Source organism: Ochotona princeps, chromosome 26, assembly GCF_030435755.1.
Source record: "Ochotona princeps isolate mOchPri1 chromosome 26, mOchPri1.hap1, whole genome shotgun sequence".
Classification (NCBI taxonomy): domain Eukaryota; kingdom Metazoa; phylum Chordata; class Mammalia; order Lagomorpha; family Ochotonidae; genus Ochotona; species Ochotona princeps.
In genome coordinates, this window is record NC_080857.1 from 7913408 (window position 1) to 7927852 (window position 14445).

The following is a 14445-nucleotide window of genomic DNA, read 5'->3' on the forward strand; positions in this document are numbered from 1 at the left end:
GGTCTCACGCCCATGGCTGGCAGTCCGGGCAAACACGTGGGTGACAAACGCGTTCCTCCAGCCACGCCTCTGTCCACCGTGATTGGCGGACCCATCGCTCCAATCAGCCCTCCCCGCCTCTTTCAGCAGCAGCCAATCACAGGCCTTGAACGCCTCCTGACTACTAGACACTGTTTACTAACATCGAAGCTGGGGAATAAGGGGTGTGACCGTTCTGGGGAGGTCAGGGAAGAAAGAGTTCTGACTGCGCGTGCGCATCCCGGGAGGTGGGCGGGGCAGAACCTAGGTCCTGACCAATCCAAGCGTCCATACTCCTCCCTCTCCTGCCTCCCCGCCAAGCAACAACAATTGGAGGAGCGGGGCGGGGCTGCTCCGGAAACGTCAGGACGGATTGCCCAATGGGAGGCGGCGCTGGCAGACGCGCGCGCCCTGCGCCCAATGGGCGGCGGCGGGACGAATGGCTGCCCTACCTTGCTGGCTGAGGGCGGAGCGGCCCTGAGGAGGAGGAGGCGGTGGAGCCGGTGGCCGCTTGGTTGCGCGGTACTAGCGGTGCCCGCCGGAGGGGGAGGAGGTGGAGAAGCGAGCTGTGCGGCCAGAGCGGGAAAAAGACTCGTCTTCGCGTCCGAGTTCGGAAGCCGCCGCGCCCCGGCTCCTGGGGCTGCCGCCGGGGGCTGCGAGGGGCCGGGCGTCCGCTGTCCCCCGTCCCCCGCGCTTCCCCCTCGGAACGAACGACCCGCGGGATCCGAGAAAAGGGAGAAGATGGAGGAGAAGGGCGGCAGCGGCGACGGCGCCGCGGGGACCAGCGGGGACGGCGGCGACGGGGGAGAGCAGCTCCTCACGGTCAAGCACGAGCTGCGGACTGGTGAGCGACCCCGCCCTCTGCCGGCCGGGCCCGGGTGCCCTGTGGGGCCCGGAGGCTGCCCGCCCGCTGCCGGGGGACGCCTGGGTGGGCTGGGCCTGGCGGGCGCCACGGGGCAGCCCCGGGGGTCTCGGGCGCTGAAGGGCGCGTCCGGGGTGGTGGGCGGCCGCAGAAAGTTTTCCGGATCTCAGGACGCGCGGGGTCGTGGCCCTGGCAGCCGCCGACCAGCGTCTCTAGCTCGCGTGCCCGAGGATGCCTCGTCCCCCTTTGCCCTGCACAGGTGACACAGCTGTCACTGCATCCTGTCTGGGGCCAAAGGTGCGCCTTGCTGCGAGTGAGGTGCGCGGCGCTGCAGTTGGACGGCGTGACTCACTTCTGCATCCCACCGCTGCCCTGCGGTGGTCCTGGTGCGGGTGGGGGGGGTTGGGGACCATCCTCCCGCTTAGATGCTGTGGTCGCTCACCACTCCCCTCAGGCTGTTAGCGACGCTCGGTGCGAGAAAGGGGGCGGGGGAGGGGAGACTCACGGGCTTCGGGGACTGAGGGCTTCTCTTGGTAAATATCAGGAAATACTACACTTGGCCCTGGAGTTTCTTTCAGTCTCTGGAGAATTTAGAAGCCGTAGGTAAATGGGACGGACAGAAGGGGGGTTCTAGGCTTTGTGCCTGTTCGGTAACCCTGCTGGCTGTTGCTCCTGGTGGAAAATGTGCGTTTGGACCCGTCCGTACGGTGTGGATTTATGGAGGAGCCCAGTCTCCCACGAGAGATAGCTTTCCATTTCTGAGCCACACGATGCATGGCTAGTGTTCTGCCGTGAGCTGAGGATGTGGGTCCGGGCCCCTGTGGCAGTTTGGGATGCTCCTAGATCGCGCAGACCCCAAGCGCCAGGGGCTGGTTCCAGTTGGAACAGCTTGTGAAGTATGTGCTCTCGGCTTGTCCTATCTGTTTTTGTTATTTCTTTCTGATGAGTTTGCCAAATAGCATTTCGTTAGGTGTTGCATGTGGTCACTTAATAGAAGAGATGTCAAATCCATGCTTCTTCAGTTGGGCGTTTTTAAACATTTTTATGGTCCTTGTGAGTCGATTCTGTCTTGAGCCTGTTCACTCTATTTTTGAGTTCCCACATAACCCGTGTGGGTACAGTTTGTTTTTTTTTTCTCCCTCAAAAGAGGGAATATTTTCTAGGGGACAGGAAGTGTTACTCAGTGTGCAGTTACTCAGTATTAATATCTGACTTGTGTCAGGTGCTTTCTGATATGGAGATTTTGATTTTTTTTCTTATCTTACATAATGATTCACTGTTTTATGTATGTGGAGTTGTACAACAAAAGCTCTTAAGTCGAATGTTCCTTAGTCACTGACCATGGTGCAGCAAGCTGTGTTTGCTAAATGACCAAGGAGCAAACTGTCTGCTTGCTGTTGGGAGTTGACCAACTGTGCCGTTTCTGGATTTTGCAAACAATGCTAGTTTTTGAGAAAACAATGAATCCCGCTCAAGTCCCCCTTCTCTACTCACAGTGAATCATCAGCTTCAAGTTTGCATGTTAGACTTTTTTTTTCTGATAGATGATGACAGTATACTGAATTCATTAGCACTGTTAACTAACTGTCAGGGGAAACGAAGAGTCATCTTGGTTTGTTGTTGAACACTGGGATGACTGACCGGATATAGTTATTTCTAGAATATAGCTTGAAAGAGTCTTTAGCCAACTGTGCTCCTCTCAGCCCAGGATGCTATAATAGGCACTGAAGTCATTTGATCTGATAATGTCCCTTCTTAAAGTGGGGACAAGCATATAGACAGTTGGTAACTGCGCATTTGCGCAGAACCCTGTATCGTGTTCCATAGGGTGAAGCAGCAGCAACAGCAGAAGTCCTGGGGAAGGATATGGAAAGGCTGCAGTTGTGTAGACTCAATGGCGTGGCCTACCTGGGCGTGGAATTGGAATCCTAGCTCTGGCGTTTACTTGATGTGTAGAATTGGGCAAGCTACTTCCCCTCCTCAGACCCACTTTCATCTACCACATGGGATAGTTGAATGAGACACTGGGCACATAGCTAAGTAGCTGTGTGGTAGGCACTCTGGGTGTGTTGGCTGAGCACCTAAAAATCACTCCCTGGCAGTGTATAAAAATGTGAAAATTAATCTAGTGTGTTGGGAAGCAGCTCATTCCCAGGGTGTCTGGCAGTAAGCTTGCTTTGTGCACTTCCTGCCTTCTCCAGTGCAGTGTAGATGTCTTGCTGTCCTTGGTGCTGCCCTGGCCTGTATGCATCTCTCCCGGAGCCTTTGGCTTATGGGACTATAGCAGTTGACGGACTTGCCTGTGCTAGACGGTGTGGTCCTTGAGGGCAGATGCCATGCCCAGTGTGCCTGGAAGCCATAGTGTATGTAGGGACTCAAGGATTTGCTCAGTGAGTTCAAGTGGGTGAGAATCCAGGAGCGAGTCCAGTACTCGCCAAGCCTTGAAGATATTAGGGTGACAGACTGAGGTTGGTGGGAATGATGATCCCAAAAGCTACTAAGAAAATGCCCTGTCCCTTGACAATAGAGGGTGAAGCCAAATGAAATGGTACTTGGGATTTATTGTGATAGGCATAATAATACACAAAGTATAAAGCTAGTGAAGGTGGTAGTAGGGCTTTAACTTTCAGATAATTAAATCTAACTCTTAAACAGCAATGAAAGAGCAGTCTTATTGGAACGCTAGTGAGTTGCCTACCCATATTCAGCAAGTATTTTGTTACCTCTTAGGAATGGAGTGCTGTTTTAGATGCCAGGGGAAAAGACTAAAGCCATCTCTCTGCGGGAAGGGCATGGTTGCTGCAGAACCACTGGGACCAGACTTCACTTTATATTCTATCCATCTCGTATCCCTGCTTGTCTCAGTGGGTTGATTTCTTCCTTCTCTGCTGTCCAGACACACCCAGGTATTACATCATTCAGCTTTGGATACTGCGGAGAACCCCTGTTCTCCTCGGACTTTGCTACAAAATTCTCAGAGAAGAGCTCCTGTGGGCTGGCTCTGGTCAGGTGTCTCCTTCTGGCCAGTAGCCACTACAGTAAAGGCAAAGGTGGGGCTCGGCCCTTAGAAGCGAAAGGGTTGCTGGAAGGTAGTTCCTTAGCTCGTGTCATTAAATGCAGAGCCTCACTCAAGAGGGGGTTGAACAAGGTTAGCCATGGTAGCCGCAGTGGCTTCGAGTGGTCTGGTTTCCCTGGGGCACGAGTTCGGGAATCGCTGGGCTGGATGATTTGAAGTTGTAGTCAGGACATCGGCCAGGAGTGCGTTCCCTTCATCTCTTGTCCAGTGCTGGTGGATCCCCTCCCAGGACGTGTCCCCCATGGCTTCTTGGCCCAGGGACTGCTCCACAGGGCTGCTGGAGAGCCTGTCTTGGGGTGGTTGCTTCCCTCCATGGCCATAGTCTGTTGTGTAAGTAGCTTTATGGAGACAGAATCGGTAGTACACAGCTCACATGCTCTGAGTGTGCAGTGCGGCAGCTTTTAGGAGACAGATGGAGATGTACAGCCATCGGCACACTCTAGTTTTATTTACACAATTTTAAATATAATGTCTTTTTCTAAAGTTTATGAGAGAAATGGGGAGAAGGGGAGAACTTTCATTTACTGGTTGATTTCTCAAACATCCACAGTGAGCAGGGCTAGGCATGGCCAGAGCTGTGGGGCAGGGACTGTGCGTGTATACCTGTCTTCTGGGTGGGTGGCGGACGTCACTTTATCTGTGCTGTTCTCACTGTCTCCTGGGAACTGTGTTATCTGGAAGCTAGAGTCAGGAGCAGGGGCCAGGAGTCACATCCAGGTGCTCTGTTGTGGCCGAGCAGTGGTCCCTACAGTCTAATTTTCAAGCATTTTTGTCACCCTGAGAAAAAGCCTCATGTCCATTTCTATCATTTTATTCCCATCCCTCATCCTCAGCAACCATCCGTTTATTTTCTATCTCTGTATATTTGTCTGCTGTACAAATTGCATTTAATGGAGTTACACAATTATAGTCTTTTGTGACTGACTGCTTTCACTGAACAGCATGTCCAACTCTTCATTTTCTTTAGTGGACAAATTGTATTGGTTGTGCTGTATTTTGATTATCCATTCACCAGTTGATTGCCATTTGGGTTGTTTCCACATTTTGGCTGTCTGACCAGTGCTGCTGAGCACGTTGTGGGCAAGGTTCTGTGTGGACCTGCGTCTGCCTGTCTATTTCTTTCTTTGAAAATTTATTTTTTTATTTATTTGGAAGGCAGATTTACAGGGAGAAGGAGACAAAGAAAGATTTTCCGTCCCCTGGTTCACTTCTCACATGCCCACAACAGCTGGGGCTGAGTTAGGAGTCAGGAGCCAGGAGCTTCTTCAGTATCTCCACATGACATCCCTCTGCTGCTTTCCCAGGCCATAAGCAGGGAGCTGGATCAGAAATGGAGCAGTTGGGACACGAGCCAGCGCCATATGGGTTGTGGGCACTGTGAGCATGTAATAGCACCGTGCCAGCCTGGACCTGTGTTTTCATTGTCTCTTAGGTTTATACCAGCAATAAACCTGGGACACATGGTGTGCTCATGTTTAACTCTGTAACAAGCTGCCTAAGTATTTTTCAAAGTGGCTGTATCTTTTCCTGCCAACAATATATAAAGAATTAATTTTGTTTTCCTCTTTTTTTGCATTTTAAAAAGTTTTAATGTTTATTATGAAGGTGAGCAGATTACAGTCCCATCTGGGCCTCTGATTCATGTTAGGATAGGAGTGTGTGGTGGGTGAAATATATGTTTCAGTTTTCCCTACTGTGGGGATGGGGCAGGGTGAGGGAGTACTGTATCAGTGGAAGGCTTTACTTTGTAAACAGCCTAGGTAGCACTTACTAGTTTTTATATGTAGATGTCCTGTAGCTGTGAAGTGGTGTTTCATTGTGGTTTTCATTTGGTTTTTAACTAATGACCTTAATTAAGTATCCTTTGGTTCTTACATTGGCCATTCTTTATGTTTCTAGAAAGGTTTGTTCTGGGCCCTATGCAGTAGCTTAGTGGCTAAATCCCCGTCTTGCATGCACTGGGATCCCATACAAGTGTTGGTTCATGTCCTGGCTGCTCCACTTCCCACCCAACTCCCTGCTTATGGCCTGAGAAAGCCGTAGAGGACGCGCTAAAGCCTTGAGACTCTGCATTCATATGGGAGTTCCTGGTTCCTGGCTTCAGATTGGATCAGCTCCAGCCGTAGTGGCCACTTGGGGAGTGAATTGACAGACGGAAGAGTTTCTGTATCTCATTCTGTCTGTAAATCTGCCTTTCCAATAAAAATAAGTAAACCTTTAAAAAATGCTTATTCAGACCCTTTGTTCATTTTTTGAATTACCTAATTTTTAAAAATTATTGAAGTTTGAGAGTTTTAAGTGTATTCAGGACTTAAATCCCTTATCAGATACATGATTTGTAAATATTTTCCCCATAATACAAAAGCTATATTTTTATTTTTTGGAAGCATATTGAGAAACACAAAAATCTTTAATTTTGGGCCCGGTGCGATAGTGAGTGGTTAAAGTCCTCGCCTTGAATGCGCTGGGATCCTATATGGGCTCTGTTTCTTTTCTTTTTTCTTTTCTTTTTTTTTTTTTTTAAGAAATACCGATTGGCCAGGGCCATTTCTTTTTTTTTTTTTTTAATTTATTTATTTTTATTACAAAGTCAGATATACAGAGAGGAGAGACAGAGAGGAAGATCTTCCGTCCGATGATTCACTCCCCAATAACCGCAAACGGCCGATGCTGCGCCAATCCCAAGCCAGGAGCCAGGAACCTCTTCCAGGTCTCCCACACGGTGCAGGGTCCCAAAGCTTTGGGCCGTCCTTGACTGCTTTCCCAGGCCACAAGCAGGGAGCTGGATGGGAAGTGGAGCTACTGGGATTACAACTGGCGCCCATATGGGACCCTGGTGCGTTCAAGGCGAGGACTTTAGCTGCTAGGCCATGCCGGCGGGCCCGGGCGCTGGTTCTAATCCCAGTAGCTCCACTTCCCATCCCATTCCCTGCCTGTGGCCTGGGAAAGCAGTGGAGGATGGCCCAAAGCCTCGAGACCCTGCACCCGCGTGGGAGACCTGGAAGAGGCTCCTGGCTCAGCTCCAGCCGTCGTGGCTGCTTGGGGAGTGAACCATCGGACGGAAGATCTTCCTCTCTGTCTCTCCTCCTCTCTGTATATCTGCCTTTCCAATTAAAATAAATCTTTAAACAAAAAGTCTTTAATTTTGGGCTCGGCAGCGTGGCCTAGTGGCTAGGGTCCTCGCCTTGAGGCTGCTGGTTCTAGTCCCAGCAGCTCCACTTCCTCTCTGTCTCTCCTCCTCTCAGTATATCTGACTTTGTAATAAAAATAAAAATAAATCTTTAAAAAAAATAAAAAAAGTCTTTAATTTTGATGAAATCTAATTAATTTTTTTCCCTCCCCATTTTCCCCCTTCCGCGTGTGTGTGTGTGTGTGTGTGTGTGTTTGTGTGTGTGTGTGTGAGATATCTGAGAATGACTAATGCAAGGTCATAAAGATTAGTGCTTCTGATTTCAGCCTTTACATTTAGAGATTATATTTTGAGTAAAGTGTGTTTATGGTGTGAGGTAGTGGTGTGGGTTCATCCTTCTGCATAAGGATATCTAGTTGTCCAGGCGTATTTGTTGGAAAGACTGTTCTTTTTGCATTTTATTGTTTCGGAATCCTTGTTGAAAATCAGTTGGCCTTCTGTGTATGAGTTTATTTGACTCCCAGCTCTGGTCCGCTGTTCCCTCCTTCCTCGTGCTAGTAGCACACTAACTTGATTACTGGAGCTTTCGTAGTAACTTTTAGAATTGGGAAGAATAAATCTCCCAATTCTGTTCTTCATTTTGAAGGTTGTTTTCATTATTCTGTATTTTAGAAAAGACTTGCTGGTTTCTGCAAAGAAGCTAACTGATGGAATTCTGATGGGGAGTATATTGATTTATAGATCAGTTATAGTTGAATGTCTTTCTGCTGTTTTAGGTCTTCTTTCATTTCCTGCAAAGTGTTATAGTTTTTAGAATGTGTTTACTTATTTTGTTAAATATGTTTATTTTTAAAATATTTATTTATTTTTATTGGAAAGGCAGATTTAGAGAGAGTGAAAATTCTGCCATCTGCTGGTACACTCTCCAAATGGCTACAATGGCCAGAGCTGAGCCAATTCAAAGCCAGGAGCCAGGAGCTTCTTTTGGGTCTCCCACGCAGGTGCAGGGTCCCAAGGCTTTGGGCCGTCCTCTTTTGCTTCCTCAGGCCATAAGCAGAGAACTGGATGGGAAGTGGGGCCTCCAGAACAGATTGGTATCCACGTGCGATGCTTGTGCTTGCAAGGGGAGGATTAGTCGATTGAACTGTTTTGCCAGGCCCCTCTTACATTAAATTTACTCAGAAGTATCTTACTCTCTGTGATACTGTTATTTATAAATAAAAGTTTTAAAATTCCATTTTTGTATTGTTCAGTTTGAGTGTATAGGGACAATCTTGTGTAGGAAGCCTTACTGTATTGGTTTATTAGAACTAAGAATCTTTTTAGTGGATGGCTTGGTGTTTCCTATTCACAAAATCATATCATCTGTGAATAGTGATAATTTTACTTCTTTCACTTCAGTCTGAATGCCTTTTGTTTCATTTTTATTGTTTAGTTGGCCTGGCTAGATTCAGTACAGTACTCAAGAATACAATAGGCATCCTTATCATGTTTCTGATGTTGGGGACCTGGATTTAATTTTCCACCCTAAGTATTTGAATAGTTATGGGTTTCTCATGAACGCCCTTTAACAGGATGAGGAATTTCTCTTTCAGTCCAAATTCGTGTTTTTTATTTTAATCATGAAAGGATGTTTGATTTTATCACATTTCTGCATATATTGAGATGATTATGCAAGTTTTCTTTTACATTGGTGTGATTTTATTTTAATTAATTGAGGGGGATTAATCCAACCTTGCATTCCTGGGATAAATTTCACCTGGTCTTATTATCTGGCGTGCTTACTAACACAAAACTGCTGCTTGTGGAAATCCTGGTGTAGAGCAAAGTCGAACGTGGTGATCAGCTTTTAGAGACCATTCTGTGGAAGGATATGTGAAGAATTCCACTGAAAAAGAACATTTCCCTACTGTTTTTTCTTTTTTAAATACAGTTGCACTTACAATGATTTAACTTGTAATTAGCTCTTTGGGAACTTTTACCTACAGTAAAATACATTGAAAGACTTCAATGACAGTCCTAGTTACCTGAGTACAATGCAGCTTTCCTTTTAAAATTATTCATGTATGAGGGCCCAGTGGGATAACTCAATGGCTAAATCCTCGCCTTGCAAGCACTTGGATCCCATAAGGGTACCAGTTCATGTCCCAGCTGCTCCACTTACCTTCCAGCTCCCTGCTTGTGGCCTGGGAAAGCAGTGGAGAATAGCCCAAAGCCTTGAGACCCTGCACCTGTGTGGGAGACCCAGAAGAAGCTCCTGGCTTTGGATCAGCTCAGTTCTGGTCATTGCAGCCACCTGCGAAGTGAACTAGCAAATGAATATCTCTTTGTAAATCTGCCTTTCCAATAAAAATAAATAAATCTTAAAAAAAACTATTCATCTATAAATAACAACTGGTGTGTGTGTTTAATACAACTTGTGCTTTTTTTCACATTTGAGTCATTCTGAGAGGAGTAGATTTTGTGGGATGCATTGGAAAGTTAGAAATCAGATCTTAGAAGAAAAGCCCTTTTCACTTTATCATGAGTTTTAGAGATTAAGAAAGTGGTCTCTTAGGGAACAGAAGTTAGTATCTCAGTTCTCAAGCCTAGGGGATTCAGCTGTATTTTGGAATATGTTTTCTGTAGGGGGAGCAAGACCTCAAGGGCCACGTCTGATACTGTAGAAGAACCAAGTTAACTTCTGCCTAGCAAGGAAGTGTGTTGAAACCTCAGCTTCCTGGAGACAAGCGGTTGGATGAGCAGGATTGAGTTCTTCCTTGAGAAAGAGAAGCTGATGCTTGGTGCAAAGTCCTCTGGAGAAAATCTGGCATATCGACATGTGTTGGTTGCAGATTTGTGGGAGACATACTATGAAGTGGTGTCAATCACAAATGTGGTGGGAGGGAGGGCTTGTCACCATTACCGCCTTTGGGCTCCTGCAAATCATTGCAGATCAGTCTGCACCTCAGAGGTGTGGTCACTCCTTCTTGTGTCTTGATGGGCAAGGAAGATGAATAGGGTCTAAAATGGAACCTTGCCTTCCTTGTGTATGTCTGGCAATATCCCTCTTGGTTCAAGTGTTGCACTTTCTGGGCCCGCTGGCGTGGCCTAGCTGCTAAAGTCCTCGCCTTGAAAGCCCCGGGATCCCATATGGGCGCCAGTTCTAATCCCGGCAGCTCCACTTCCCATCCAGCTCCCTGCTTGTGGCCTGGGAAAGCAGTCAAGGACGGCCCAAAGCCTTGGGACCCTGCACCCGCGTGGGAGACCCGAAAGAGCTCCTGGCTCCTGGCTTGGGATCGGCACAGCACCGGCTGTTGCAGTCACTTGGGGAGTGAATCATCGGACGGAAGATCTTCCTCTCTCTCTCTCTCCTCTCTCTGTATATCTGACTTTGTAATAAAAATAAATAAATATTTTAAAAAAAAGTGTTGCACTTTCTCTAAAAACCAAGTGAGTCCTCTGGATTTTATATATTCCTAAAGTTATAAGTGAGCTGACTCATTTTTCTTTCTTTTTTTTAAAATATTCATTAGGCATTCTCTTGTCACTGGGGAGAGAAAGTTTTTGATTTTTAGTACAGTACTGCAAGGCTTTTATTTCACACTCAAGTTTTTGTGTAGGTGTGGCTTTTTATATAATCATGTGTTCTTGACAAGAAATTGTGTAAATATTTTTGTGTATCAAATTATTTGCAATATAGAAAGTGAACTTGGTACTTAAAATAATTCTGTCATTAAATCTTATGTTTAAAAACAAAACATTAGGTTTTGCATTTGTGGCTCTAATTGTTACTTTGTAGATATGCCTTCCTTACAATTTAGGTAGCTGCAAAACAGGTCAATGTGAAGCCTTGGTGGTAAGCTGAATAATGACGCCCACCATTCCTAGAACCCTGTGACTATATTATATACTACCTGGCAAAAAGGATAACCTTGAAGATGTGCTTCAGTATCCCGAGATGGGGAGATTATCTTGGATTGTACAAGTCTGGGGTCCTTGAAAGAGGGAACTGCAGAAGGTGATGTGCAGATGGAAGCAGAGCAAGAGAAGGAGGTGGGGTGAGGACCCAGAGCTGAGAGTGCTGCTGAAGGAGGAGGCTGGCCCAGAGCTCAGGAATGGGGCAACCTGCGGGAACTGGGGACAGATTCCTTCCTGGCTTGTCCACAGGGAACATAGCTTTGCTATCATCTTCATTTTAGCTCCTCTGGATGCACTTTCAGACTTAGGATCTTCAAAGGTGTCAGAGAAAACGTTTGTGTTGGTTGTAAGCCGTTGAGTTTTTCTGTTAATTTTTACGTCAAGGTAGGGAACCAGTGCATTTTACTGCAGCTCGAGCGAGTCCTGGCTTCAGCCAGAGCTGGGTAATAGGATGTGAAGCAGGCACTATTCAAGCAGCTATTTCAGTGGAAGGGGGAAGCAGACGCTGTCTTTTGTGGAGGCCGAATGGCGTCCTCTCCACGGAATTCCCGAGGAGACAGTCCTTGCTGCTCTTGGTGCCAAGCCTTGCTGGGCTGCATTGGACCAGCTGTCCCGTTTTTCATAGGAACGCTCTTAAGTGGATCCCGGAGCAGCCTTTTATCAGCACAGGGACCAGAAGGCTTCACATCTCAAGCCCACAACCACATGAAAGTACAGTTTGCTGCAGGTTGAGCCACTTCGTGCTCTTATTCTTGTTATTTTTCTTTATTTTTATGCTTTAAGATTTATTTATTTTTATTGGAAAGTCAGATATACAGAGAGGAAGATCTTCCATCTGATGATTCAATCCCACGTCCAGAGCTGAGCCAATCTGAATTAGGAGCCAGCAGCTTCTTCCTGGTCTCCCACATGGGTGCAGGATCCCAAGGCTTTGGGCTGTCTGCGACTGCTTTCCCAGGCCACAGCAGGGAGCTGGATGGGAAGTGAGACCTCCAGAACATGAAGCGGCACCTATATGGGATCCCAGTACATTCAAGGATACTGTGCTGGTCCCTCTTCTTATGCTCTAAGCCATGCTTGTAATCTGCCCTGAATATTTTCTGGACCAAGGCAGGAACAAGATAAATATATGGTCAGATGAGCATACTGTGAATAAGCACATGTAAATATAAGTAATATGGAAAGTAGGGAAGATACTTGATATTTTAGGCTGTTTTTGTCTTCTTAAGTAAAATCTGTCTTGTGGTCTGTATGTGTTCATTCTGTTTCTCTGAAGGAAACAAGGAAAAAGTGAGTATTTTGATTAGTTGATAACACTTTTCCTGTTAAAAGTACCTAGTGCTCAGTTTGTAACCAACTTTAGGATCCTGAAGGCACCAGGGTAGAGATTATACGCAGGCTTGCCTTGTCCCAGGCGGTTTCCCACGCATGTGAACTGTCCCATCGTGCTCAGTCATTGGATGCACTTGGTGCTCTAACCACATCAGTCATCTGCCGTGGCATTTTGAGCATTCCCTAAAGGATTTAGGATCTGTAGCAAGCATAAGGTCATGCTTTGTGTCTGACTGTGCTTACACTGACCCACTTCCATGATCTATGCCTGTTTTTCCTGTAAACATGTCGCTTATTTTTAAGGAAACAAAAGTAGGGCTAGCATGGAAACAAATTTATTGGGGCCACATGCCAATTAACTCATAACTTTGATCTAATTTTGCTGTGAATCACTTGAGCCAAATAGCCACAGTTGCATTGAAGATTTAGTAGACTTTGCTGTGTCCTGCATTGTCATAGATGTTGAATTTTTGTAGGGGACATTTTGGGGGTAGCTCATGTCAGCATTGACCTTGAAGATGTAATCACCCATCTCTCAGTATGATTGCAAGGGTGGTAACCTCTGAAGATGCTCAAGATTTTGTGAGAAAGGCTGATGTTGAGTGCCATTCTTGAATAATGTGTCATAATACTGATAAATAATGACACTGATAATGTTGCAACTATTAACAAGTGCCATTACCTAATCAAGTGGGGACTGTGGGTCTGTGTCTAGGAAGCACGATGCCTAAGCAGAGACCCTGGCCATCATAGGGTGGACTAAGAGCAAAACATTTCTGCCAAAGGAAGTATCCCAGATGGTCCTGAAGTGTGAACCAGCCCGGCACAGCCCAGCACACCAGGCCTCTGGCTCAAGCATCATAACCCAAGCCAGGAAGCACAGGAGAGAGTACTGGCAAGGGAGCCAGGGCTGTGGGATGCAGGCTCTTGTAGGTTACAGTGAAGTGTTCAGGCACTGAGCCTGAACTGGGACACCACTGCAGGATTTTTAATTAGGAGTGACAAAATTAAGTTTTGCGTTTTGAGGTGTGACTGTCATTGCTGTGGGGAGGAAAGTGCAAAAAGAGACAAGTTAGGATGCTGCTGCCGTTCTGAGAAAGTGGAGAGTAGGGTCAGCTCACAGTGGGACCCGGCAAGGAGAGCGTGTTGAGGTGAGTCAGGAGGTAGTTCAGGAAAACCCGAGGTATCAGGGCTGGGCTTTCTGGCTGGCACAAGTACTGTTAGTGGAAGTGGTTGCTGCCTAAGGAAGGATCACACACAGAGTGGCTTGTAGTTACTCCCATTTATTGTTTCACAAGGTTAGATGTCTTCATGTCTGGTCGGGTCCTCTGCTCAGGGTACAAGAGGCTGAAATCAAGGAGTTAGCCAGACTGAGTGCTTGGCTGGAGGTCCTGGGTAAAAATCCTCATTCTCTTTGGTGGCATTCGGTTCCTGTGGTGGTCTGTGTGAGGTCCTAGTTTCCTTGTTGACTCTGCATGGGAATGGAGCCACCCTCAGCTCTTAGAGGCCTCTCATGTGGTCCCTCCATTTTCAGGTCAGCAGGAGCATCTTGAAGCAGTCTCATTGTCTGACTTCCAGACCATCCCTATCCTTTTGGCCCAGATTTAAAGAAGCCCAGATAGGATTAGTTTGGGGCTCCCTGGATACTTTTTCTATCATGAGATCAACTTAATTGCACCTGCCAAATTCCTTTGCCATGAAAGTGATGTCATTATATCCACTCATTAAGGGGGACAAGGTCATACAAAGGTTCAGATCATTGGGGTCATCCTAGAATTATGCCTTGAATATATTTTGGGACCTGGGGCAGGAAATATAGGATTCAATTTTAACAGATTAAAGTGGGTTGGAGGTGTTCTTGATTGATTCTGATGGACAAATATGGATTTGGTAACCTGGGTATTGAAAGCTTATTATGTGCTACATAGTAGATGTTTTTATAAATTGATTGGATTCACACAGCAACCCTGTGAAGTGAGTACTTTTTTTTTTTTAAGATTTATTTATTTTTATTGCAAAGTCAAATATACAGAGAGGAGGAGAGACAGAGAAGAAGATCTTCCGTCCGATGATTCACTCCCCAAGTGACTGCAACGGCTGGAGCTAAGCCAATCTGAAGCCAGGAGC

At 46.6% G+C, this 14445-nt stretch overlaps 1 protein-coding gene across 3 annotated transcripts in view; it reads left to right on the plus strand.

Moving 5' to 3' along the window:
* The first annotated feature begins 217 nt into the window (after nucleotides 1–217).
* Nucleotides 218–14445, plus strand: part of RPS6KA5 (ribosomal protein S6 kinase A5) — a 149361-nt gene continuing 135133 nt past the window's right edge. The window contains exon 1 of one of the 3 annotated variants that reach the window (XM_058655576.1): nucleotides 218–862. In XM_058655576.1, the coding sequence (XP_058511559.1) occupies nucleotides 439–862 (424 nt within the window). In that variant the 5' untranslated portion in view covers nucleotides 218–438. The remainder of the gene's footprint in view (nucleotides 863–14445) is intronic. The other 2 variants (XM_058655575.1, XM_058655574.1) reach the window with 2 other exon arrangements.